Below are 25,547 nucleotides of genomic sequence, written 5' to 3'. Positions count from 1 at the left end.
CTTTTTGATTGGAAATGAGATCTGCGGTCGATCTTTTCCGCAAATAGTTGGCTCTTTCTTCATCCTGAATAAACCATAAACAATTAGGTTCTTATCCTTCCTCCGGTAGGATTTTCTTTGCGTCGCCAATAACCTCTTGCAATAGCAAAATTAAACACATTAAATATTGAAGAACTGATAAAAAAAATATTTTTTAAGACTAAAAAAAAATTTTTTTTCAGAACATACAAAATTTTGTTGCAGCACGTCAAGCAATCCCTGGGAGATCGTGGAAAAAGCTAGATCCTTTTCAAATTGGAATCAAATTATACATATTCATGTACATATTTATTTACAGTGGAATCAGTTCAATTAGATCATGACCAAATATAAAGTTGGTCCACACGTTTCATGAAATTAAAACCATGAAGGTACCCGTTTTGGAGAAGCCTTTGCATATAGCGCGTTTATATACAAAATAACCTGTTTCCTGTTGACAAATATTTCGGACTCAACTTTTCAAAATTAATCAAGTTTAATAAACACGCTCAACTAGCTCTAGGGAACTGCAAAGTTAAAGCTACCTTTTTTTCTGTTAAATAATAAGTTTTCTTCCAATAGAATCCAAAACGATTATATGCTTTCCCGGTGAACGAATTTTCAATATTGGGAGGAAAATAATTAGTTTATCAAATATAATGATAGGGCTACCAATACACCGCTGGCTTCCTATGTTATAACTACGGACACAGCGTTTTCGTCTTTCTCCTAATCCTCTGATAGCAGAGGTTCTGGAAAGCCAATCATCGATCAATTAGTCAAACAACTATTATATTCCAAAGCTCGGATTTAAAAAAAATAAATAGGTGCAAGCTTCCTGATATATAAATTTTTACACTTAGCCTCTACATAGCATATACAGGGCCTTATCTTAGTTTTAAGTTTGATTGGAGCACATCTCTTTATGTTGGGTTAACGCCGGGAGCAAGCGCATTATGTATTACATTATTCACACATTCACATGAGTGATTATCATTGATTGTTATTATAATGATATATAATGTTATTTACCACAATAATATTTAATGGGTTTGGCAAAAAATACATTCTCATTTACTGGACTTTTCAAATCCAGTAAAATTTTTGAAAAATTATTTCATTATCAAACAACACCATTTAAAAATTAAAGTTATATGTTTGCATGATTTCACATAGAGAAATTATTTCATGGTATTTACACTCATATATGCATATGTACTTACATTAACCAATAATACCAGTATTTACATTAAGTACCCAATGATGTTTGGTTATATTGACTTTATTAATAAACACGATATTATGGAAATCTACATGTCTTCTGCTTCACGATACAAAAACGTTGCAGATAATCTTCCAATTGCAGCGACAAGAATATCCTATAATGTGTATCTGAACATCGGCATATAGTATCGGCCTGTAAATTAAGTATTAACAAGACCATGTTTTGAATAGATAGATAAGTATTTAAGGATTGAAAAACTGTCAATTGTAGAGTTTAAAATATATACTTGCTAATTTATTATTATAATTCTTATTGCTTTTTGGTTAGATGAAACAAATATGTATGGAGTTATATAATGCTTTTTAATAGATCCCTTATTCTACGCAGAGGAAAAGGCATAGAACTTTTTATTTTGACAGTGATAAGTAGATACGACGACCTGACGAATTCGACCGTGTTCATAATTATGGTTCGAAGCGTCATTTCTTTCACAATTTTTCTAACAATAATTTATTTAAACTGAATATTCGAATTACATAGTTTTAACATACATGTATGGTGACTACATACTAATCAACAAATGTTTAAACCCTTGGGGTTTTGTATTCCAGCATTAACACATTGAATGTTCATTTCAACATTTAATGCATTTTTATTAACCTTTTCTCTCGATACTTTTATAATTTTATTAACAAATTGATAATTTAATAAGTGTGTATGTTTCAACGGAATCTCAAGTTTTTTTCAAGGAAGTATTTTTTACGTTTTCATACAATAATGTTGTACATTATTTTATATTATATTTACATGAAATAACTTAAAATATAAACTCAAAAAAGATAACTAAATATATTAAAATGACTTGGTGAGCGCCGCTACTAAAGGGTGGTTGATAAAAAAACACATGAAAGTGGGTTGTAAACACGTAACTTTAAATAATAAACTGTGCTTTTTCCCACAAATAACGAATTATCATGCGCAGCTTTGGAAAAATTCAGTTTTTCTACACTGCTTGGTTAGAGCCGCGATTCCGAAATTTGTAAACCTGCACAATCTAATGATGGACTTCGCCACATTAATTTTTGCATTAGGTACAAATGCAACAAAAAATTAACATTGAAGTGTATGTACAGGGTCCGCCATCTGACGTTTTTTTTCAACTAGTGCTTATTTCGTGAATCCCCTGTAAACCTGATTTGAAAGATACACTTGAACATGGCTGCGAAATATTGCGATATTACTTTGATATTTATGGTAGAATGTGTTTAGAAACAGTGACAGTGATTTTCTTCCCCGGTTTGTATACAAGTAAAAGTATCGCAATTAAAGCACCAATCGCAAACATTGAAAAGCAGATACACCCAAAAAGATTCACTGTTCGCTGCGGATTATGGTCTAAAGGCATAATTGGGTCATTTCTCTTCGAAAATGAGCAAGAGCCACGTTGAATGAATTTTTGTTCACAAAAACTGAAGAGAAGAATATTGTGCAACATTTGGTTTTAAAAGGACGGCGCTACGTGCCACTTAATCGAAGCTACAATCGATTTTTGTGCCTTGTTTTTAGAAATCACATTATTAGCCGCATAGCTGATATTGATTGTCAAACTCGTAACGACGATTTGACACCTTTGGACTATTATTTGTAGGATGTCGTCAAATATAAGTGCTTAAAATGTGCTTAAGAATTGGGCCGACCTTGTAGGTTACGCATGGCCAGCCGAGGCTGCCATTTGCATAAAATTATTGTTCACTATTTATTTTGAGAAAATATTCAGTATTTTTTTATTATTATTATTATTTTCAAAAAGAAAAGGTTATTTGGCGGACCCTGTATGCCAACGAAGTGTTCAAGTCTCAACATTTTTAATTCGTGGTTCGAACGTTTGACGTACGACACGAGAAAAAAATTCCATACACTTGCCAAAACAAAATAAAAACAAAATTAAAAGCTTTTCGTCTGTATAATTTGCTATATTACGTTTTTATAAATAATTAAATGGTTTGCATAGTTTTGTATAATAGTGTAATCAAAAATAAATATACACTAAATTAACTAAGAAACAAAGCTATTCATAACTATATATTATGTATTTGCTTATAACGAAATAGCTAAAGCTATTAAATTTCTATTTCGTACAAATTCTCTGATAATTTTACAAGTTCTATAATTGCGTTATGCTTTTCGTAATCAGAGATCAAAAACTAAAAATGTTATAAATAGTATTATTTTAATAATTTGTATAATTGTTCTAGTAGTCTGGATATGTTCATATTAAAATTGATTAACTTGTCTTCAAGTTTGTAATATAGTCTTAAACGCACGACGACTTTACATGGGAGAACATAATTATTTCAGATAAAGGACACGTTATAGTATTGTTAAACTTAAATTTGATATCAACACTTTGGCTGCGATAAAACACACATTCTTATATGACACTTATGTGCATGTTTTCCTTATATATGACATTTCTGTGCATGTTCTCCTCATACAAAGTGGATTTCATAGAATGAGACTCATCTGGCTCCTTTATAACACTACAATCGTCGTTAAGGACATTTGGAACATTAGGCCAAACAAAAAGGTAGATTTTGTTTTGAAAAAAGTATTCCAATAAAAGAACAAAAAATAGTCTAGAAAATTCATATTGCAGTGCAATACTAGGGGAGGAAATAGTTGACCCCCGAGAAACAACAAGTAAATAAACAAAAATTCGATCAAAAATTCTAGGATAAACAGCAACTTAAATTTTAAGGGCACGAGAAATTCGTATTAATGGTACATACTTATGTTAATTTAGTGGAACGATTAGATATAGAGGGAAATTGACAAAAATCGAAGATCGAATGACAGATTACCATGCACAGCCATTAAGATTGTATGTTACTTCAATCGTGAGAATTTCATTAACTAGAGAGTACACATTTCTGAAGACACAAAACGAACTTTGCCAATAATTGTGTTGCACATAGGTTTGGCAAACTTGCTATAAAATAATCTCCGTGGAACGCCGTTCTTGGGCAGCATTCAGTAGTGGATCACAGCTGAATGGCTCACCAATCAATGGAGAAAACTTTGGGTTACGCTTCAAGCGCCCGCTATTGGGAGCTGAGGTTGTGGATGTCGTTGTTGTAACAACACTGGACCCATTGGTTCCACACAGTGCTGTGATGGCTGACAGCGATTGAACTGATGAAGGCGGCTGCGACAAATTTGATGACAACAATTGTGATTTCGGGATTTGCATGGAAAGTGGAGGGAATTTCGCTATTGTTACTATGGAAGTTAGAGTTGCGGAAGAACTATCATTGCTGCCAACACTCAGATCTTGTGGTTGCGTGGGTAGACGTAACTGCTGTTTTCTTCTGGCCAACGCTGACAAACTATCATCGGGCGGTTGAGAATTCTCCTGCAGAATGGCGGATTGACGTATAGTCTGCTGTAGCAACGAATTTACATCAATCGCTGGCCATGTGACCAGCGAAACACTTCGTCATAAATAGGAATCGGTTGGAGATTCAGAACGTTTATGACGATGGTGTTTTCCGAAATGTTTGCATGGTTTTCGCGATTTTTTATCATGATCTTCACCATCAAATGTTTCACCTGCAACATCTACTCGGGCAGCTTCTGTAGATTTTTGCAAAATAACTGCATGCCTGGGAGTTTTATTTGGTGTCGTTTGTGAGTGCGGCTGACTGGACGATAAGGAATAATAATCAGCTGAATGACTATGAGAGGATGTGTCATCAGTCAACGGCTGGCTTATGCTTCTCATAGTGACGTCTCCTTCTTCCCCGACTGGCGTAGACACTGCAGATGATGGGTTAGTCAAAGGTGTCAAGGTACTTGAATGTTGTTCGTCAACATCCAGACAGGCGACTTTACCAATCGAAGATGTACGTATAGTTGCGTCCTGCGCCGTACACATTTGTCCTGTAGCCGAATCTTCGCCACAACAGCATGGAGCATTTGAGGTGCACGAACAGAAACTTGTTGTAATACTACTGCGACGACTGGTGGGAGCCGAGCTATCGGTGGTGTCTTGAATTAAAGGTTGGGGAAGTACTTCGTCTGAAATGAAAGGGTTATCATTATTGCCGGTATAGTCAGTGCTTGACACTGCTGAGTGTCGTTTGGTAGCACAACGGTGGCAATCTGCGGATACAGTAAACGACTGGGTGTTCGATGTGATTCCTGGCCATTCCTCGAAACTGCTGCAACTACTAGTATGTACGTGGGAACATGAACAGCTAGAACATCTGGAGCAACTGCTACAGCAGTCGTCTGCAGCAATGAAACGCTTGCGCTTTATTTTGACGCATTCATTTTTAGGTTCCGCCACCGCACTGGCTAAAAATTTCTGGCCGCTTTCATAAGAATGCCAATACACACACTGACATCTATAATCTCCTTGAGGCTGGTTTTCTTCAGCTTCCTCATTAGAAAATTCATCAGTCTCGGCGGTCGTATTTGAGTTGATCGAAGATCTTCTCTTCATATGCCTGATAACACCTCTGCTTTCCTCATCAGAGTCGGCATGAATAGGAGCACGAATAATCGGAACGACAGCGTTGTCGGCGGCTACTTTGAATGCAAAATTTGATGTGGCCGTTGTACTGTTGTCTTCCGTCATTGTCGCAGCGTCTATTTCGATTGCTATCTCTTGCAAGGCCGTCGATGAAGATAAATGATGATTGGGATGGTTATGTGGATCATCACTAGATTCGGAAGACTTGGTATAGATATTTGGAAGGTGTTCCATAGAAGAGCAGTGTAAGTTATGGGCTTGTTGTTTCATAGGTCCGTAACGGGATCGATTCTCGCTCCAACATTTGTTGTGCTTGCGTCGCATAGGACACTCCTTTATGCCCATCGGAGGTCCTTGGCCTTCGTGATGTTTATGATCCGTCGAACGAGATCGTCCACTATGTCTGTGATGGTGCTGGCACTTGTATCGACAGTAATGGGAGGTAGAATTTGGTAAACGATGGCAGTGGCACACTTGTTCTTGGGCATTTGGACAATAACATGATGCGGGTGACCTCCTTAGGCAGATGTATTCGCAATGGCATTGCAATAAATTATTGCTATGATAATACGGGCGTTTTTCCCAATTTATTAGTGAAGTTGGTGTCTGCGTGGCATTATGGCGTTTGCGTGTCTCGCCGCCTGCCTTAATATTATTTTGTTGGCTTGTGCATGCGCACACTTGGTCCACTTTGAAGTCTGCATCTTCCTGCGGTGGCTTCTTAGAAATTTCGTGTATTATTACCACATTTAATTTATCTCCAACAACGGTTGTCTGATCTACTTGGCTAGCTTGTTTCGATGTTTTACTATCGGAAATGCTTCCCACGGCCTTTTTTCGACCTAAAGTGTTATTATTGTGAAATTGAAATGCACGATTGTCGTGATAACTCTTGTATTCGTCCTCTGCATGTGCTGTCAATAGGTGGTCGTCACCGCTTCCACTGCTCGTTATGGTGTTGTGGAGTGATTGGCTAATACTGTCTGCTGAAATGTTGTTGGTATTAGAATTTTGTTCTTGTATTTGTTGTTGCTGTTGTTGTTCTTCGGGGGCAAACTGCTAATCTCCACGATGGATATCGCGAGGCTTGGAATTGTGTCGATATATCCATACTTGCATGAGTATGGCCAAGTCTAAGCTGACCTGTAAACAAAAGCCAAATGTACTCTTTTCTACAAAAATGTCAATTCGCTGAGTAAAATTACCTGTAATGTTCCACAAATCCAAAACTGGGATGGTGCTTTTCTAGCTATGAAATAACCAGTTTTGAACATATCACCAAGAGTCCACATTAAAACCATATGGATGCTCATTCCGTAAGTTGACTTATTCTTAAAATTTCGAATAAATTGTGGCGCTCCTATATTAGAAGAACAGATTTAACACATTCAATTATATTTGTAGTCACAGATTAAGAATGAGATTAGAACAAACCTAACATAGCTTCTGTAAAAACCGCTACAAATCCAACAATTTCCATAAACCAATCTACGGAAAGCATCAGGTATGTTACAGCTGCGCCGACTGCCCAAACGACTAACATAAAATCCAAATATGACTGGAAATCGGTCCAATTCCAGAAGTATTTGAGGTCGAGATCTAAAAACCAAACGTCAGTAAACATGCTTTATTGATATTAGGTATGTACGATAATAATAAAAATTACTGAGTAACATGTACTGAGAAAACAATATCTCGGGCGTGCAAATTTTGCAAAAAGTTATGGAACAACATTTTTGTAAAATATAGCAAGAAAACATTTATTTCTTAAAATGAATACCTTAACATTTGTAGCTTTTGAGAAAACCAAACCATGTCGGTTTGCTGACAGATATACATATACGTTCAGCATTTGACCATTTATTTATGTATAGCGTTTTGGGACGTATCATAAAGATTGAAAGATGATGGTATATATATTGCAATGTATAAATTCTAAAGATAACCTTAAAATATTTTATGAGTTACGATTGTTTGAAATAAGAATAGCATTTTTCGAAGTCAAAAGAAATCTCGGTGAATTATTTTGCATTTTGTGGGAGTTTTAATTATTCTAACCTGATCTAGGGTTGGGGATGTGTGAAATTTGAAGACAATCGGAATTCTATATATAAGAATTATGATTACTTAAAAGTTTAGAGGAAAATATTAGAAGGAGTGGATAGGAATCCATCCATCCCTCTGCAAAACCGGCAAGTACGTTCTTACTTGATATAGATTAAAGAATTTAACATTAGCAAGATTGTGCACAACTCTCGGCCGAATGAGCTTGAAATTTGAATAATCAGTGATACATTGCAAACTCGATTGAAAATAAAAAAATCACAAGTCTAATTGTTCAATTCAAATAACTTTTTCCTGAACAAACATACGTATACAAACGTTGATATATTTCGTCTAATGCGACAAAATCCTGAGAAACCTTCGAAAAATTCATCACGATGTAACTCTTAGCATTTTGCAAAAATGTCAACCCCAATATTGTTGTGCACATTTATTTGGTAAAGGCAATTTTTTTGCACCAATCAGAACCATGGCAAATTATACATATACACCCTTCCATTGCAGCAAATCCGACAATTGCAGATAATCGGCATTTATGTCCTTTTTCATCTAAAGTAAATAAATTATATTATGATTACGTATTGTAATTTGTAGGCATTTATGTCCTTTTTCATCTAAAATAAATAAATTATATTATGATTACGTATTGTAATTTGTAGGCTTACTTTGGATGTAATAATCTCGGCTCCACTTTTGTTAGAATGTCCGTTAAGATAAATTTAAATTTAATTAGCAAAGACACAAACCAAGGTGATTTTTCTCCGGTTCGCAAAGGGTTAATAAAGCCCAGCCTCGACACCGCTTCATTTTTGTTTCTGTTCTGTGGACGCTTTTATCTGCAATTTCCCTAAAATTGAGCGATAATTCTTCAGAAAATGCAAAAAATTCCTAAGTCTGAAATTCTTTTTGACTATAAGGCCCACTGATTCGGAAAGTACTCCTCGAGACCTTTCATTTGTGCCCAGCCTCGACACCGCTTCATTTTTAGTTTCTGTTCTGTGGACGCTTTTATCTGCAATTTCCCTAAAATTGAGCGATAATTCTTCAGAAAATGCAAAAAATTCCTAAGTCTGAAATTCTTTTTGACTATAAGGTCCACTGATTCGGAAAGTACTCCTCGAGACCTTTCATTTGTGCCCAGCCTCGACACCGCTTTATTTTTAGTTTCTGTTCTGTGGACGCTTTTATCTGCAATTTCCCTAAAATTGAGCGATAATTCTTCAGAAAAATCAAAAAATTTCTAAGTTTGAAATTCTTTTTTCGGTTATAGTAGTAAATACTTTGACATTTTTTGCAGTTCTGGAACAGACCAACAGTGCTTGTAGTTATTCAAATATTCTTGGGATATAACATGGTAGATTTATTGAAATTTGTAAATATTGTTGAAAAATTCATATCAAAACAACCTCCGATTGGCGTCGTATAGGAATACATATACAAATCTACTAATTTTTGAAGAAACATTAAACATTTTTTTTACATATCAATGTTCCTAAGCGTAGATGCATCTACCTGTATTCTTCTACCATGGGATATAATAAGCTTGACTCCACTTTTGTTAGAATGTAAATACCGATCATACATGCTCTGTTCCAGCATCTGCAAGAATATACTAGCTTTGCAATTTTCTTCCACATCATAAAGGGAAAATCGGTTATTGTAGCAACCAACAGTGTTTTTAGTTAGCCAAACATGAAGTCCTTGTTTCAACGCCGTTAGAGAACATGGTTAAGATCATAAGAATACCGAATATTGTGATTGATTGAGAACATTAACAATCAAATTCACCTTTGAAAATCTTTGACTATAGCCAAGTGATCATGTCGAGGATTGTAGCTAACCCTTGGAAGAAAAGTGGACGAAGACTGCCACACAAACAACAATGAGTAATTGTCCCGTACACCAAATTAATTGCTGTATCAATGTGAGGTCCTTTTGTTTTAGAACAGATCAACAGAAGTAACATTTGTAACAGTTTTGTATGGTCATTCCATAATCAATTTCTGCTGAATGATAGACCCAAAATTCTCATCCGTTGATGAATATTGATAGTAATTTGATCGAGGACATTGAATTAAATTGACATTTTCTCCTGTGAAATTGGTGAAGAAGTTATATTTTATTAGAAGGGATCACAGCTCCTACATCCCTAGCCCAACATTGTAGTGAACGGCTAAGCTATTTAAATTTACTTCACGAGTTGTGTAAAGAATTTATGTATATATTGCAGAGTATAACTGAGATAGGTAAACCGTGGGGTACACCGTTATCCAAAGGCAAAGAATTAGAAAAATAGCCATTAACGCATACTAGCATACGTCGAAATGATCAAAAATATGGTATTAATGCAATAACTTGAACTTGTACACACAAACTATGAAGTTCGTTAGTATACTGCTGTATACAACACGGTCTAATTTTTTTTTTCTAAATTCGCTGAGTTAAGCACGCTGTGTTTTCTGCGGTTTGTATTATCACGTAATGTACACACCAGGTTGTGACACAGTGTATGTACACCGTTATGTGGATGAAAGGCGATTTTACCTTTTTCCATAAGAAATCTGTTCCATGTCAGTCTTTACATTACATTCACGTGTAATTAACGCACACATTCTTCTGTAATATAGACTATCTTTAGTATTCCTAACTCATCTGAATATTCCCCGTGCTCTTTGTCTAATGCGAACTAAACTTGACAGTTCATTGTTACAATATTGGCATTATTTTATTTTTTGGTTCGCGACTAATTGGAATTGACTCGTTGGCTAATTTTCAGAAAAGCCGTTGTATTTGTGACGTCTCTCTATTTATGTGAAATCAGAATTGAAACGTAATAATTTAGTTTGAAAATGTGGTCAGTTTGCCTTTTTATTTTGAAAACAGAAAATAAACTTCTTTCACTTAGGGAGGATGTTAATTTTGGGTTTTATGAGCTTCAAGGATATTCAAATTTTGACCCGTAGTGGGAGAGGTACAAAATGGTGTGGACCGATATATCCCATCTTCACACCAGACATTGGTTAAATAAAAATATTGTGATGTGTGAAATACGAAGAGAATAGAAAGCAAAAAATTCCTAAGTCTGAAATTCTTTTTGACTATAAGGCCCACTGATTCGGAAAGTACTCCTCGAGACCTTTCATTTGTGCCCAGCCTCGACACCGCTTCATTTTTAGTTTCTGTTCTGTGGACGCTTTTATCTGCAATTTCCCTAAAATTGAGCGATAATTCTTCAGAAAATGCAAAAAATTCCTAAGTCTGAAATTCTTTTTGACTATAAGGTCCACTGATTCGGAAAGTACTCCTCGAGACCTTTCATTTGTGCCCAGCCTCGACACCGCTTCATTTTTAGTTTCTGTTCTGTGGACGCTTTTATCTGCAATTTCCCTAAAATTGAGCGATAATTCTTCAGAAAATTCAAAAAATTTCTAAGTTTGAAATTCTTTTTTCGGTTATAGTAGTAAATACTTTGACATTTTTTGCAGTTCTGGAACAGACCAACAGTGCTTGTAGTTATTCAAATATTCTTGGGATATAACATGGTAGATTTATTGAAATTTGTAAATATTGTTGAAAAATTCATATCAAAACAACCTCCGATTGGCGTCGTATAGGAATACATATACAAATCTACTAATTTTTGAAGAAACATTAAACATTTTTTTTACATATCAATGTTCCTAAGCGTAGATGCATCTACCTGTATTCTTCTACCATGGGATATAATAAGCTTGACTCCACTTTTGTTAGAATGTAAATACCGATCATACATGCTCTGTTCCAGCATCTGCAAGAATATACTAGCTTTGCAATTTTCTTCCACATCATAAAGGGAAAATCGGTTATTGTAGCAACCAACAGTGTTTTTAGTTAGCCAAACATGAAGTCCTTGTTTCAACGCCGTTAGAGAACATGGTTAAGATCATAAGAATACCGAATATTGTGATTGATTGAGAACATTAACAATCAAATTCACCTTTGAAAATCTTTGACTATAGCCAAGTGATCATGTCGAGGATTGTAGCTAACCCTTGGAAGAAAAGTGGACGAAGACTGCCACACAAACAACAATGAGTAATTGTCCCGTACACCAAATTAATTGCTGTATCAATGTGAGGTCCTTTTGTTTTAGAACAGATCAACAGAAGTAACATTTGTAACAGTTTTGTATGGTCATTCCATAATCAATTTCTGCTGAATGATAGACCCAAAATTCTCATCCGTTGATGAATATTGATAGTAATTTGATCGAGGACATTGAATTAAATTGACATTTTCTCCTGTGAAATTGGTGAAGAAGTTATATTTTATTAGAAGGGATCACAGCTCCTACATCCCTAGCCCAACATTGTAGTGAACGGCTAAGCTATTTAAATTTACTTCACGAGTTGTGTAAAGAATTTATGTATATATTGCAGAGTATAACTGAGATAGGTAAACCGTGGGGTACACCGTTATCCAAAGGCAAAGAATTAGAAAAATAGCCATTAACGCATACTAGCATACGTCGAAATGATCAAAAATATGGTATTAATGCAATAACTTGAACTTGTACACACAAACTATGAAGTTCGTTAGTATACTGCTGTATACAACACGGTCTAATTTTTTTTTTCTAAATTCGCTGAGTTAAGCACGCTGTGTTTTCTGCGGTTTGTATTATCACGTAATGTACACACCAGGTTGTGACACAGTGTATGTACACCGTTATGTGGATGAAAGGCGATTTTACCTTTTTCCATAAGAAATCTGTTCCATGTCAGTCTTTACATTACATTCACGTGTAATTAACGCACACATTCTTCTGTAATATAGACTATTTTTAGTATTCCTAACTCATCTGAATATTCCCCGTGCTCTTTGTCTAATGCGAACTAAACTTGACAGTTCATTGTTACAATATTGGCATTATTTTATTTTTTGGTTCGCGACTAATTGGAATTGACTCGTTGGCTAATTTTCAGAAAAGCCGTTGTATTTGTGACGTCTCTCTATTTATGTGAAATCAGAATTGAAACGTAATAATTTAGTTTGAAAATGTGGTCAGTTTGCCTTTTTATTTTGAAAACAGAAAATAAACTTCTTTCACTTAGGGAGGATGTTAATTTTGGGTTTTATGAGCTTCAAGGATATTCAAATTTTGACCCGTAGTGGGAGAGGTACAAAATGGTGTGGACCGATATATCCCATCTTCACACCAGACATTGGTTAAATAAAAATATTGTGATGTGTGAAATACGAAGAGAATAGAAAGCTTTTTTCGCATTTTATAATCGTTTTGCTTATTTAAAACGTTGACCATTTGTGGTGGAAATATTAGGATTTACAAAATTGGAGCAAAATCGGATTATCGCTTCTCTTTCTGTGCAAAAAATATTTTTTGGAACGGATCGACCTTGGGTTGATAAAAATATTGGGATGTGAGAAATTTGAAGACGGACGGACATCGCTAGATCGACTTCAAATGTCCTGAAACGGATTTGGTCCAAAGAGTCCTAGGGTCTAAAACCGTTATTTCGACTAGGCATGTTTGGACCGTATATATACCCTCTCTTTTTTGGATATATACCCTCTCTAGCCATATGGCTGAGGGTATGAAAAGAAAATCAAAGTAAATCATCTCAGTATCAACACATAAATGATTTAGTACCATCATAATTTTATCTTCTAAACACAATCGAAATTGTTAAAAAGGCCTTATTTTGCATATTTTTCATTTTAATTTCCTGTTATTATTATTATTTGCATAGCTATAAAGTAGAAAAGGAGTTAAAAATTCCCAAACTTCGTAGTACGCATTAATATAAAGTGTTACATTTATAACTATTATGAAAATGAAATATAAATTTGTCTATTGTACGACATCCAAAAATTACTTTTCTGCTATCTTCGAAACAAATTTAATTCAGAAAATGTGGTCTGTGCGTTTCTTACGTTTTAAGTAAATATTCTCTTAAACTCATATCAAAAATGTTTAAATAAATATACAAATTCATACGACGTTTTCAGACTCAAAACTGTCCTTAGGCATAAGCAAAATAAATAAAGTTCTAAATAATTGCACACACACACAGTTCAACAAAATCTACCTAGTGACAAGGTACATAGTGTGGACTATAAAAGTTCCGGACAACTACATATCTATCGCATTATACAAACTTTATCATACATACCACTTAAATAATGTCGTGACCGACTCCGTTTTAAAGGACCTGCTTCTGTAGATATAGAAATGGATCCGGCCGTGTCTGCATCTGTCATCAAAACCTTTGGCAAACGCATCTCATCATTTGCTGCAAAGCAACATATATACGATATGTTGATGAATAAGAACATAAACATTTAAGTGGCAAGCTACAAACCTGATAGATTGCGTTCTCTGGCATTAGCATTGACGCGTTTAACTTTGACGCACAAATGTATCATTAGGAACATAGTCACATTCATAACTAGGCTTTGCACGAGAAGCGGAAGCTCATAACGCTTTGAGAACCTAAAACGAAACGTAAAAACAAGAGCACAATCACTACAAAATTTTGGGTTTTCTTTTTTATATTCCAACAACCAAACCTCACCAACATTTGTAAACAGTAGTATAATAAAATAGAGATTGAAAAAACCCCCTTTCTGTGAGTGCGTAGGACAATTGCAAATCAGTTGCAGATAAGCAGTTGTATAGGCGTATTAAAATAAATTTCGTTGTTAAAGAGTAATATGTCTCTTTTGTGTCCCACTATTTTTATTATTACAAATACAAAACCCCTTCTCTTAAAATTATTTCATTGTAAGTATATATTAATTAAATCCTTTAAAATCCTGAATTTTGTTCAATAACTTTTTGCAAATATTTGTAGGTAAGGGAGAATATTCTACTAGAAAAGGATACTGTGGAATTTTTATTAGAAATGTTATCGTACATACCTATTGACAACAAATTGTAATTTTGACAGTTATACATTAATTAGTTAAATTAGTAAAATATTCAAATTATTGCTAGATATTTATAAAATGTTAAGATCAGCCGCTACACAGTTGACTAAAGATCAAAGTTAGAGAAGAGCCAATTTGAAGCTGGCAATCATACTTTTATTTTTACACCGCTAAGTTGGCGGATCAAATATCATTATTCTTACTTCTTCCCATTTTTATGTCGAATCAAATATTTAAATTTGAATTAAGACAGAAATGACATACAGAGACATAACGCTATTCACGGCATTACGAATAAAATATATGTTATTTGTGTCAATATGTTTCTCCATTACTCGACTCGAGGAACATAATAATATTTTTTTTTTAATTTATAAAAATTTTATATTCGCAATAACTGAAGAATTCAAAAACAAAAATGTTTATTTGGCGACATTCGTGACCGACATCTTTTCATTAACATGTGGTTTAAATGTATATGTGCTTGAAATGACACTAACCTGATTGTCCAAAATTTTGCAGATGTCAAGGAACTGAAGCATATAGAGTTGAATCACTTATGTATTCCCATGTATTCCTTTTTCTATTACCTCATGGTTATTGATCAACACTTTTGCCATATTAATACTAGAAACCAGGCAATCAATTTTGAAAAAAAAAAAACTGTTCAGATGGAAATATAGCTCTAAAATATTTGTTTCGTCGCAGAGGACTTTGAAACATAATTTGAGCTTCGTACATAAAAAAATCATGGAAATATTTGCTGGATGAGGAATAAATGAAGAATCTTAGAATTTAAATTGCACATTAAACAAGAAGAATGTTTCTTATTCAACTAAAATTGAATTTTGTAAGCAATTTTTTAGTTTTAAATTCAATTTGACAACCAGATGTATTAAAAAATTCATTTGGAGTTGTGTTTTACCATCAGAATACATAAAGCCAATTCTACATAAATACGTTGAAGGGTTTCTGTATTACGAATGCGATAAAACAATTTTTTTAATCTTTTCTTAATCTTGATTATTAAAGAAAAAACAAAAATAATTGTGACCCCTTTATAATAAGGGTGCGTTTGTTGTATAAATTTTGTGTAACATCGAACACGAAATGTCACATGGTCATAGGCCGTTAACAAGTTCATACAAAAAGGAGAGATATAAAAGAGGAAAATTGGTTATTAGTATCCGTGTTTTAGTTCACATATACGAAAAAATATACAAAACCATGAATTCTTGTTTTTGGCCGACTTATTTCGGTTTTGCGTTTCCTTCAATTCGTTTGACACTTTTAAGTTAAATGTTAATGACGCTGAAGGCATAGGGCTATTTAGGATTACATTTGTGATAAACCATATTGTATTAGTAGGTAGTTCTGACAGTGTATAAAATCGTTGTTTGCTCAGAAAATTTTGTGTGGAGAATCGAGTATATATTTAATAATAAAATGCCAAAAAAAACATACGTTGATGTTGGGTACCTCTGTGAAATAAATCTAAGTAGAGCTGTTGATAGGTCCAGACGGAACTAATACATGGGGCTACATATCAATCGGAATCAATATCCTCCCGTTCTTCGTACCAAATATCAATGTTAGCGACGACAAATAATTTGAGTGATAGCAATATATGATTTTTTTTATCGATTTATTAAAAGTACAGTGCTTTGATGGTAAATCGGACATTTGTAGAAACAACGCGTTTCAAATATTCAAATTCAATACAACAACATGCATGTTTGGGGATTTGTTAAGCACCTTTTTGGACCGCAATAAATAAAATGATGAAGCCCTTTGAGCTGTTGTGGTAAAATAGTGATTGCAAAGAATTAAAGCGGGTACCGCCGCTAAAGAACAACGGAAAATATCGATGACGCAGTGGAATTCTTTAAGGTTTATTAGCGGCTGAAATGTTTGTTAATAGCCTTCTGGCCGTTATTGCCCTAAACTTATTAATCGATGAAGCTCAGACAACGACAACAAACTTTCCTGACGAACTGAGTGCGCAAGCCACCTTTATTTCGTTTGTGCTTCAATACAGTTCGAATATAGACTGTGTAGTAATATAATAATAATTTTCTAAACATTTTTCAAATGATAATACATACAGAATCATATTTAATTGTCCGGAGGAAGAATAAGAAAAATACGGATAAGAGAAATACAAAAGGAACGGGAGGAACGTGCCCAGCACACTAGACAACGATTGGCTTTCTGAACTAAAGCAACGGACCAGCCACGCGGACTGGGTCAGCTAGAACTATATTAAACATGGACCTACTCTTAAAAATATCTATTCAAAATATAGTGAACATTTCCAGAAAGACTACATATAATTTCCGTGAAATATAATGCAATTACTATCAGACACACAAACTTTAGCAAAACAGCAAGTCATTCCAAGCCAAGTGATAAAACAGTCAGTGCCTTTTATATACAAGTGTACGATAAGTGGCAATTAATTACCACGATTGTTATGGAAATTTGACAGACTGTTCACAAACGCGATATTCCTTATCGTCTTAAGTTTGCAGGAAATAATATCGCTTAACACTTAATGACCAAAGACAATTTTCAAAATTATCAACATTTCTAATATTTTGACATGTGCACACATGAATATTGAACTTCTCTCATCAAAAATGAATTAATTAGAATGTGACAATATCACCCTGCAATCGAATAGGTAGATTAACCACTGTTTGTTCATATAGCAAATATGTCTATGTGAATTCAATTAGGCAAACCTTAGGGCCGACGATGGAGTGTAGGACAGTTGTACCAAAGGAAACATTTTTTTTTTTGAAATTCGAACTATTCGGGAGAAATGGACGAAATAAATAAAAATAAAAAAATCACTACATTTAGTACCATATGGTATTGAACCAATGGATACTGCTTAAATACTGAAATATGTACACATACTGTTTATGTGTAGTATTGAGATTTGGAGGTATTTTTGGAAATACTTACTAAAAAGAACGAAAATAAGTAAATGGTACTGGTTTTTGGGGGAAGAAATAGACTTGGAAATCTAAAATTCGATATGGGTTACTTTTTGTGCGGTGAGTTTGATATATGGAGGTGAGTTTGGAAGTATTTTTGAACGAAAATAATAAATGGTACTGGTTTTAGGGGAAGAAATAGACTTGGAAATCTAAAATTCGATATGGGTTACTTTTTGTGCGATGAGTTTGGTATATGGAGGTGAGTTTGGAGGGGGCTACAATCTTAAAATTTGGGGTGACAATTGTGTTTGATAGATGCGTGGTCGATGTGACTGATGTTTTGGTTTAGTTTAAGGACGCGTCGCTTCAGGTGAGTCGGCCGCTACATCACTCGGCGAGCTTTCATCTATTGTTTCTATATCCCTCCTACCAAATAGCCGATGTCTTCTGTTTGACAATCTGGTACATCTGCATAGTAGATATTTAAAGACCTCTACCCATTCTTCGTTTATTATTTCATTTTGGTCAGTCAATGTGCCTACCGCAATTATGAGATCAGACCTGTTAACTGATAGAAGAGAACATGTTCTTTTTCTCCAGATGTCCTTAGATGCCTTGTGTCGTCGTCCAAGTGTCGCCTTCTACCAGCTTCGGCGATAAGATCTTATCGGTGCTTTATAGTTTTACCAGATTACCGGTCAGATGTCCTTAGATGACTTGTGTCGTCGTCCAAGTGTCGTCTTCTACCAGCTTCGACAATAAGAGTTTATCGGTGTTTTATAGTTTTATCAATCGATCGAATAGGAACCACCTCGGGCTAACTCAAGAGCCATTATCCATTTTGTTGCTATGTCAGGAACATAATAACTTATATGATTTAGTTTGAGTTTATACGAGGGTCTAATAATTGGATTAGGGCAGACGACACTAGCTGCGGCGCCATACTCTACCATCTTTTGTATATATGGCCAGACCGTCCAGAAAACGTTCACCACCAACCCTATCAGGTATGTAGTTGAAGTCGAAAAAGGTGCACCTGTAATCACTAATTTTATCACCTTCACCTAAGATATTCCCACGATGTGTGCTCCTGATAGCTCCGTTGTCAGTAAAGACTATACCCTAACTGTAATTTTCTTAAAATGATATGCTTCGTTTTTGTAGTCTGGTACTATTTGCCGTGTTGTTATGAAGAGACGAAAGTATGAGTGACACAGATGATGTCTATTCGGCATTTGCTTTTGTCCACGGGAGTGAAGCAAATGTAAAAACAACTCAATGGGTTAACGCAATATAATGTCGTTGTGAATCAGTTGTTTATCTGACTGTATCGTCTGTGTGCATTTACTTCCATCTCCACATCAAGACACTTCCACTAGGTAAACAATTCATGCCAGATCATGACACAATTACAAGGTTTGTATACATCCATCTTCCCGAAATAGAAAAGCTTATTGACTGTTCAAAAAAGTTAGTAAGGTATTTTAAGCACTTGGCGCCTAACAATAAATTTGTTAAAAGCTCGAGAGCATATGTCAAGTATATATTTTTAGAGTTTTTTGCTAGAAAAGTTAAGTGGAAAAATTTAGTGGACCCCACTACAGGAGTCTTACAGGGCTCAAAGATGTTGATCTTACTTACTTACTTTTATACATATTGAAGTCTGCCTTTTAGGTGTTTCAATCAGTAATTAGTTGAGTTTTATAGGCTCTGTTATATGGCCCTAAGTCCACCAAACCGGCAGGAATTTCCTCCCATCGTAGGTGATTGCACAATATTTATCATAGCTTGAACGAAGAGCATTTAATTGTATACATATTTTTAAGAATACTGATATAACCCATAATTCGTTTAACATCCAAAACGTTTGCTGGGTCGTACTGAAAATAATTCCTTATACTCGTATCTGCGCATTTCTTGTAAAAGTAGGGTCAAGACTTCCTTTTAAGCATAATGATTAAAACTAAAGCAAATCACCCTCATTCAAAACAATCAACTTAGCGACATTTAAACGTCTTTAAACAATTGAAAAAAATACCTATCAACAGGTTTGAAGAACTCTCATTGCTGTTACGCAATATACTACTATTTGGCATATGAATGTTTATATCTAAAAATAAAACGTACAAAGGTTGAGATAAAATGTCATCCCTAAGTCTTTGTTATTTGTCATGTAAATAATTGGCTCGTGTAATGTCATGCCAAAAGTTGGGTAAAAATCAAATCAAGTCAAAAGCCAAATAATAATTTCATTCTTGGGAACCAATAATAATTTGGATAATATGCCTACCGTTATATTGTACAAAAAAGTAACCAAGCTGTTGCGCTTTTTAACTCAAGTGTGTACGTATTTGTGAAAAAAAATCCAATGAATATTACGGCTTTGGGCTTTGTGATGTCGGATGAAACATTAAAAACAATCGCGGAATACTTGCGATTAAATTTTTTTCATTCGGTCTGACCTTATAATTGAAATTCATCTCAAGACATTTAAATAGCAGCTACAGAAAGGAATCCATCATCATATTCTGCTATAATTCCTAACCTCACCAAAACGTTTTCTTTAGCAAAGCGGAATAAAAGCGCATTTATTTAAATTCAAAAGAGAAAGTAATAGTTTAATAGAAAGTAAATTTGAATAAATATACAGATTTAATCCAATGAGAATTTTTAACAAACAGAGAGGGCTATATACCCTATATAATATACACTGTTACCGGAACAAAAGTGTTTGTCATATAGCAATGCCGATAGTTTTATGTGAATTGTTCTTGTATTTTTGACATCGAAAACTTTGTAGTTAAAGTAGCAGTTGAATCATGGGTACAATTTATTCCATGTGTTAACGTGTTAAGAGGCATATATGGCGATATTATATCTGACTTTTTGTGTGACATAAATCAAATTTGTTCATATTTAAATCTTCTTCATCAACAAAAGTATTATGATTCGATGACAAAATGACCTAACCAGTCTTAAAATCAAGTTGCTGCTTAAGTTTAGAAGCCAAAAAGGGAGAACCACTCTTAGCACATTATCATTCAAATAAATAGATTATCATGCAGATTAAAACGATCAGTATGTGTGTGAAAGATTCGGAAAATAAAATGAAGATTAATAAGCATGTTATGTTTATTTCTATATTATAACGAATAGTAGGCAATCAGTTTCATATATATAGTTAGTAGACGTTTTCTGTTGTCTTGACGTTGTTATCAGCAATTGTTTGATGTACAAATGACCTTTAACAACACATAATGATATCTCAGCGGTACCATGTATATAAATGTACATGTGTTCAAGTAACATTAGATTATAATAGTTCAGCCAATCCCTTTCGACTTAGTCAATAAGAAGAAGTGTTATATTCCGATTCCCTGTTATCACAATGCGAAATGTCTGTATTTATTCAATTAGCAGGGTCTGCAAAACCATCGATCACAATGCATAGAGAATGGATTTTCATGGAAGTATTTGTTTACCTCGTTTAGATTTTTTATAAAATGAAGTGATCCTATTCTTTGTAAACATTGAAGGAATTAGTTTGTTTATATATATATATATATATATATATATATATATATATATATATATATATATATACATACATAAACTGGGAGCTTGATAAGGTCTCTATTATGCTTCTATAAAATGATAAGGAGGAAACTAACGCATAGTTCGAAATGTATTGCTTAGTAATGTTGTTTATGCATGCTGGCATTTATGAATGGAAAGACTTTCGCCAACAATGTTTTCCACTTGGTGTGGAATAAAATTATTTCGGCACAACACTTATCCTCATATAGACTCGAATAACTTACTATACCGCATTCATTCCATTCAAAACAATTGCAGACCGAAAAATACGTGTGTTTTGTTAATATCACGTTTGGTCTACATTCGACATTAGGACAGTACACCATTCTTGCTCATTTCGACTTACATTTGATCAACTATATAATTTTTGCTATTTAGATTTCGAACTACTTTTTAAACTAAGTGGCCCCATGAGTCGAAAGAAGATTCTTAAGGAAATCCACAGTAGACCACATAATGGTTTGTAAACCGAAAAACTTTCCCCAATTACATATACCTTTGTAAAAACCATGACAAAGCTTTGTTATTCACTCCAACATTTAATTCTGCACTATTTATTAAAATATATTAAAGAGCATCTACTGTCAGTTTTGTTCGACTATTATTCAACAATGTATGTAGCCCATAAATAAAAACGGTATAGTGTTGTCGAACTAGTTGTCGCTGAACAATATACATTAAAATTATAAACATCGTGTCGAAAAAGTGCAATTTGTTTTCTTATTTTAGACGAAAATATTGAAAATTTTCTTCTTCTTTAAGAAATTTGCCAACATTTATGGTTCAAAGTTCAATTTTTTGCTTTGGTGTATGTCCAACACCAGCTTGGCGAACCAATGCTTTTTTTAATTTTGTACGTGTATATGTAGACAGGCTTCACTCCGCCAAGGCTTGAGATTTGTCATTTTCGATTTCGTGGAGTTTTTTATTTTAATGAATATTGTACTTAAATCTCCGAATCGATTAAATTAGCGCAAATGGCGCGTTTTCTATACAGCGAAGGCATAGCTCAAGTTTAGTAAAAACTCTTCGATTTTTTTAAAATCTTCTCTGAGGTAGCTGATTCCGGGAAAGTATTTTTTCTTGGGCGGGCCTGCGATCCCACATAATTGAACCGAAAATCCGGAATTAAGAGTCGGATCTACTTAACCAATTTTGTTGTCAATATTCTCTAGATATACATCGTGTAGGCGAACCAAACATTTTTTAAATTTGATATTTTTATTAGCCAGCATACGGCGAGGACTTGCGATTGAAAACATCATTTCAATGAACTCATCTGAACCGGGTTGTCCGGGTTCAAGGACCCATATCTCTGTCAAATATTGCGCCATTTTTGGAAATCCGAGTTTTTACCTAAGATGTTCATGGGTCGAATATCAATTTAACCAGTTTTTTCTTCGAATGAAAATACCTTATCTTAAACAGGTAAAAAAAAGTTTTCTCTAAACGAGAGTTAAGCCTTAATTTGAGCTTTAAATTTCCGCTCCAACTAGAAAAAAACCTCCAGATCTTCCACATGATTATGCTTCTATGTTTAATGTTTTTCATATTTCCTTTAGACTTACCAAAATAATATACGCAAAGAATTTGCAATAAGCAGCGCAAAGCAAACGTGTAAAGAGAACCCATCGGCATCTTGGGTCTTTTTGATTTCCAAATACTGAGGCACGTAGGGGATTACACCGCCTATGACCATGGCGGATGCAGCAGCCCAGCCAACAACATGACCCACGGTCAATCCCATTTCATCGTTAATTATCCAATCCATGGTTCTAGAGATTGTAAACCAGTTAACGCGAATATATTAAACTTTTTGTTAATGTGCGTGTGGCGATAACAGAACGTCTTAGAGCTGGTTCGTTGCGTGGCGTTAAATAGGAAGAAATCTGGTAACTTGTCTAATTCGCTGTCTTGTCGTCTGGAAAATATTTTTGAGGGCGAAGCTTGTTTCGTTCATTTGACAATGACATTAAGCGCTATCACATAGACGGAATAAGAACAACAACAATAACACAAATCGATAATTTCCTATATTTAAATTGTTTTTTGTTTGGTTTCTTTTGCTGCTGATGTTCTCTCTTAAACGATGAAAAGAGAAGGGCGGTACTTGTTTGGAGCGGCAGGAGATTACAATATTATTGACAATTGACAAAAGCTAAGAATTTATAATCGTTTTACAAATGCTTCGAAATGCTTGGGAAGCCTCTCCGATCTGTCGGCTTTCCTTAATAGTTACATTATTTATTTACACAAATCATCCAATTCGCTATATATAGTTGGTCTTATACATACAGAATTTTTCTTTTGTTATCTATAATCACTTGTTATTGTTTCAATTTCATTTTTGTTCACTTCACGGCAAGTTTCTTAACCTGCGACATTCTGTCGTGCAAACGGATGAAAATTAACGCTGATTTTCCACCAAATTACTTTTTTGTCATTTTTTTTGCACAAACTACTTGCAAAGAATACAGCGCTCTCGTTTTCTATGACGAGCCCTACACACTCAGCCCAATTCATGGTATGTGTAGGGGTATATAAACCGACTCTCGACCTATCGTATGTAGAAATCGAATGCGTTGTATTCGATTTATCGGCAAAGCAGAGTCGCATCAGCGCTGCTCATCGTAACATATGTTGAAATAACTTGTTTTTATACCCTACGACACTATAGTTGTGTTCCAGTACTTTTTAGTAGTAAAACTAGCAGAAGAGAGAACAGTACGAAATGCCATTCTCATTTAGGTGTGCTCAAAAAATAAGGGAACGGAAAATTAGCAGAAATGCGATAAAATGTCAACATTCAAAATTCCAAAAGAAAACAGTCTAAATCGGACTGGTGAAACCTTACTGAAATGGACGCCAAAATTTAAAAAAATGAGTATTGAAAATAATTTAAAATTAAAAATTATTTTTGAATGCTGTTTATTTAGAAAGTTTTGATTTCAGAATCCGTTGAAGAAGAGGTGGAGTTTTCTCAAATCACAACCCCGGAGAAGCTGACATGATTGGAGGCGCCGGTTAAATTAATGTTAAGTCTGCTAGAAGACTTAATGCCACAATTTGGAAAGACAGCCAACCTAAAAAACAAAAATAAAATGTTCGCAGTAATAAACAAACATCTTTGATTTTCAGCTTAATTTTTTAATTTACCTTTCACTAATTTTGCACTGTTTTCCAATACGTTTTCATCGTCTGATTCCTCATTCAGTGAGTCCTCTTCACTCCTGGAATCATCCAAAAGCGAATACATCAGTTGCTCCCTATTTTCCCTTTTTGTTTTTTGTACGACAAATATTAGTTTTAAGGTTTATCTTTTTTCTTTACATTTGTTGCCACACGCGAACCTTGAAAAGTATCAATACATTTTTCAACCAATACTTTTTCATCGTCTGATTCCTCATTCAGTGAGTCCTCTTCACTCCTGGAATCATCCAAAAGCGAATACATCAGTTGCTCCCTATTTTCCCTTTTTGTTTTTTGTACGACAAATATTAGTTTTAAGGTTTATCTTTTTTCTTTACATTTGTTGCCACACGCGAACCTTGAAAAGTATCAATACATTTTTCAACCTTGTTAGCCCTGCCAATTAAATGCCAAATTTACAATTTGCACATTTGCTCGGCCAAATTCATGTAGCTAAAACAAGCAGAAATGTGCACCACTCAGCGCCATTTTTTCTCGAGAGAGCTGCAAGTTTTGCTAGTTTTTGGAGTACGGGAACGCGTTGTAGCAGAATTAGCACTAATTAGTACTAATTTGTAGGTTCTGGAACACAGCTTATGTGTTGTTGTAAGATCAGAATAGAACCCTATTGTTTTTGGAGATGATCGCACGATATTTAGGAGTTGAAATGGAACAAAAACGTAAAATTGTCCTGATTTTGCAGTTGCTCTACAGGCCACAATTATGAACCAATCGAAAATTTACGTGAAGTTAGAGTTTGGGACTGGGCAGAAACCTACCAATTTGAGCGGCCATAGGACAATAATTAGCGGGTAAAATAGACCCTAACTTTTATGTTAGAAAATAGGAAAATTTCCACTAAACCGCGAATATTTTTAATCCCAGCCAAATCACAAATACATTAAAAGATCACTTCTGACCATTACAGTGGTGCTAATAGCCAAGAAAACGGATATATAGCAAAATAGGTACTATACATATGTAAAAGAATTGATCTTATTTATTCTGCTTATAAGTCAAGAACCGCTGGGCCGATTTTCACAAT

General features: G+C 34.5%; 2 protein-coding genes across 3 annotated transcripts; both read right to left on the bottom strand.

The window, feature by feature from the left end:
* Nucleotides 1–1,284: 1,284 nt before the first annotated feature.
* On the bottom strand, nt 1,285–23,861 carry LOC101896685 (solute carrier family 66 member 2). Of its 2 annotated transcripts, XM_011298275.3 has the most exons (6): nt 22,882–23,855; nt 14,204–14,334; nt 14,015–14,134; nt 7,212–7,376; nt 6,983–7,137; nt 1,285–6,920 (listed from the first exon to the last, which is right to left on the bottom strand). In XM_011298275.3, exons 1-6 carry the CDS (start codon nt 23,082–23,084, stop codon nt 6,837–6,839), a joined length of 858 nt encoding a protein of 285 aa, XP_011296577.3. In that variant the 5' UTR covers nt 23,085–23,855; the 3' UTR covers nt 1,285–6,836. The 2 variants fall into 2 exon arrangements, with proteins under 2 accessions (XP_011296577.3, XP_058984752.1); XM_059128769.1 differs by lacking the exons at nt 1,285–6,920; nt 6,983–7,137; nt 14,015–14,134; nt 14,204–14,334 and having other exon boundaries at nt 7,279–7,376; nt 22,882–23,861.
* LOC131805479 (uncharacterized) lies at nt 4,233–6,122 on the bottom strand. Its single transcript, XM_059128677.1, has 2 exons — nt 4,772–6,122; nt 4,233–4,711 (listed from the first exon to the last, which is right to left on the bottom strand). Exons 1-2 carry the CDS (start codon nt 6,120–6,122, stop codon nt 4,233–4,235), a joined length of 1,830 nt encoding a protein of 609 aa, XP_058984660.1.
* Nucleotides 23,862–25,547: the final 1,686 nt, after the last annotated feature.

Source organism: Musca domestica, unplaced genomic scaffold, assembly GCF_030504385.1.
Source record: "Musca domestica strain aabys unplaced genomic scaffold, Musca_domestica.polishedcontigs.V.1.1 57, whole genome shotgun sequence".
Taxonomy (NCBI): Eukaryota; Metazoa; Arthropoda; class Insecta; order Diptera; family Muscidae; genus Musca; species Musca domestica.
The sequence above is the reverse complement of the archived record's forward strand: the minus strand, read 5'-3'. Positions and strand labels throughout refer to the sequence as shown.

Coding starts and splice junctions, on each gene's coding strand:
- LOC131805479 (XM_059128677.1), bottom strand. CDS start 6,122: ATGGGCATAAAGGAGTGTCCTATGCGACGCAAGCACAACAAATGTTGG. Junction 4,712..4,771: donor AAAACACCATCGTCATAAAC/GTTCTGAATCTC, acceptor TCACATGGCCAG/CGATTGATGTAAATTCGTTG.
- LOC101896685 (XM_011298275.3), bottom strand. CDS start 23,084: ATGGATTGGATAATTAACGATGAAATGGGATTGACCGTGGGTCATGTT. Junction 14,335..22,881: donor TCTTTGCGTATATTATTTTG/GTAAGTCTAAAG, acceptor GTTTCGTTTTAG/GTTCTCAAAGCGTTATGAGC. Junction 7,377..14,014: donor GTCACGACATTATTTAAGTG/GTATGTATGATA, acceptor TTTGGTTTTTAG/ATCTCGACCTCAAATACTTC.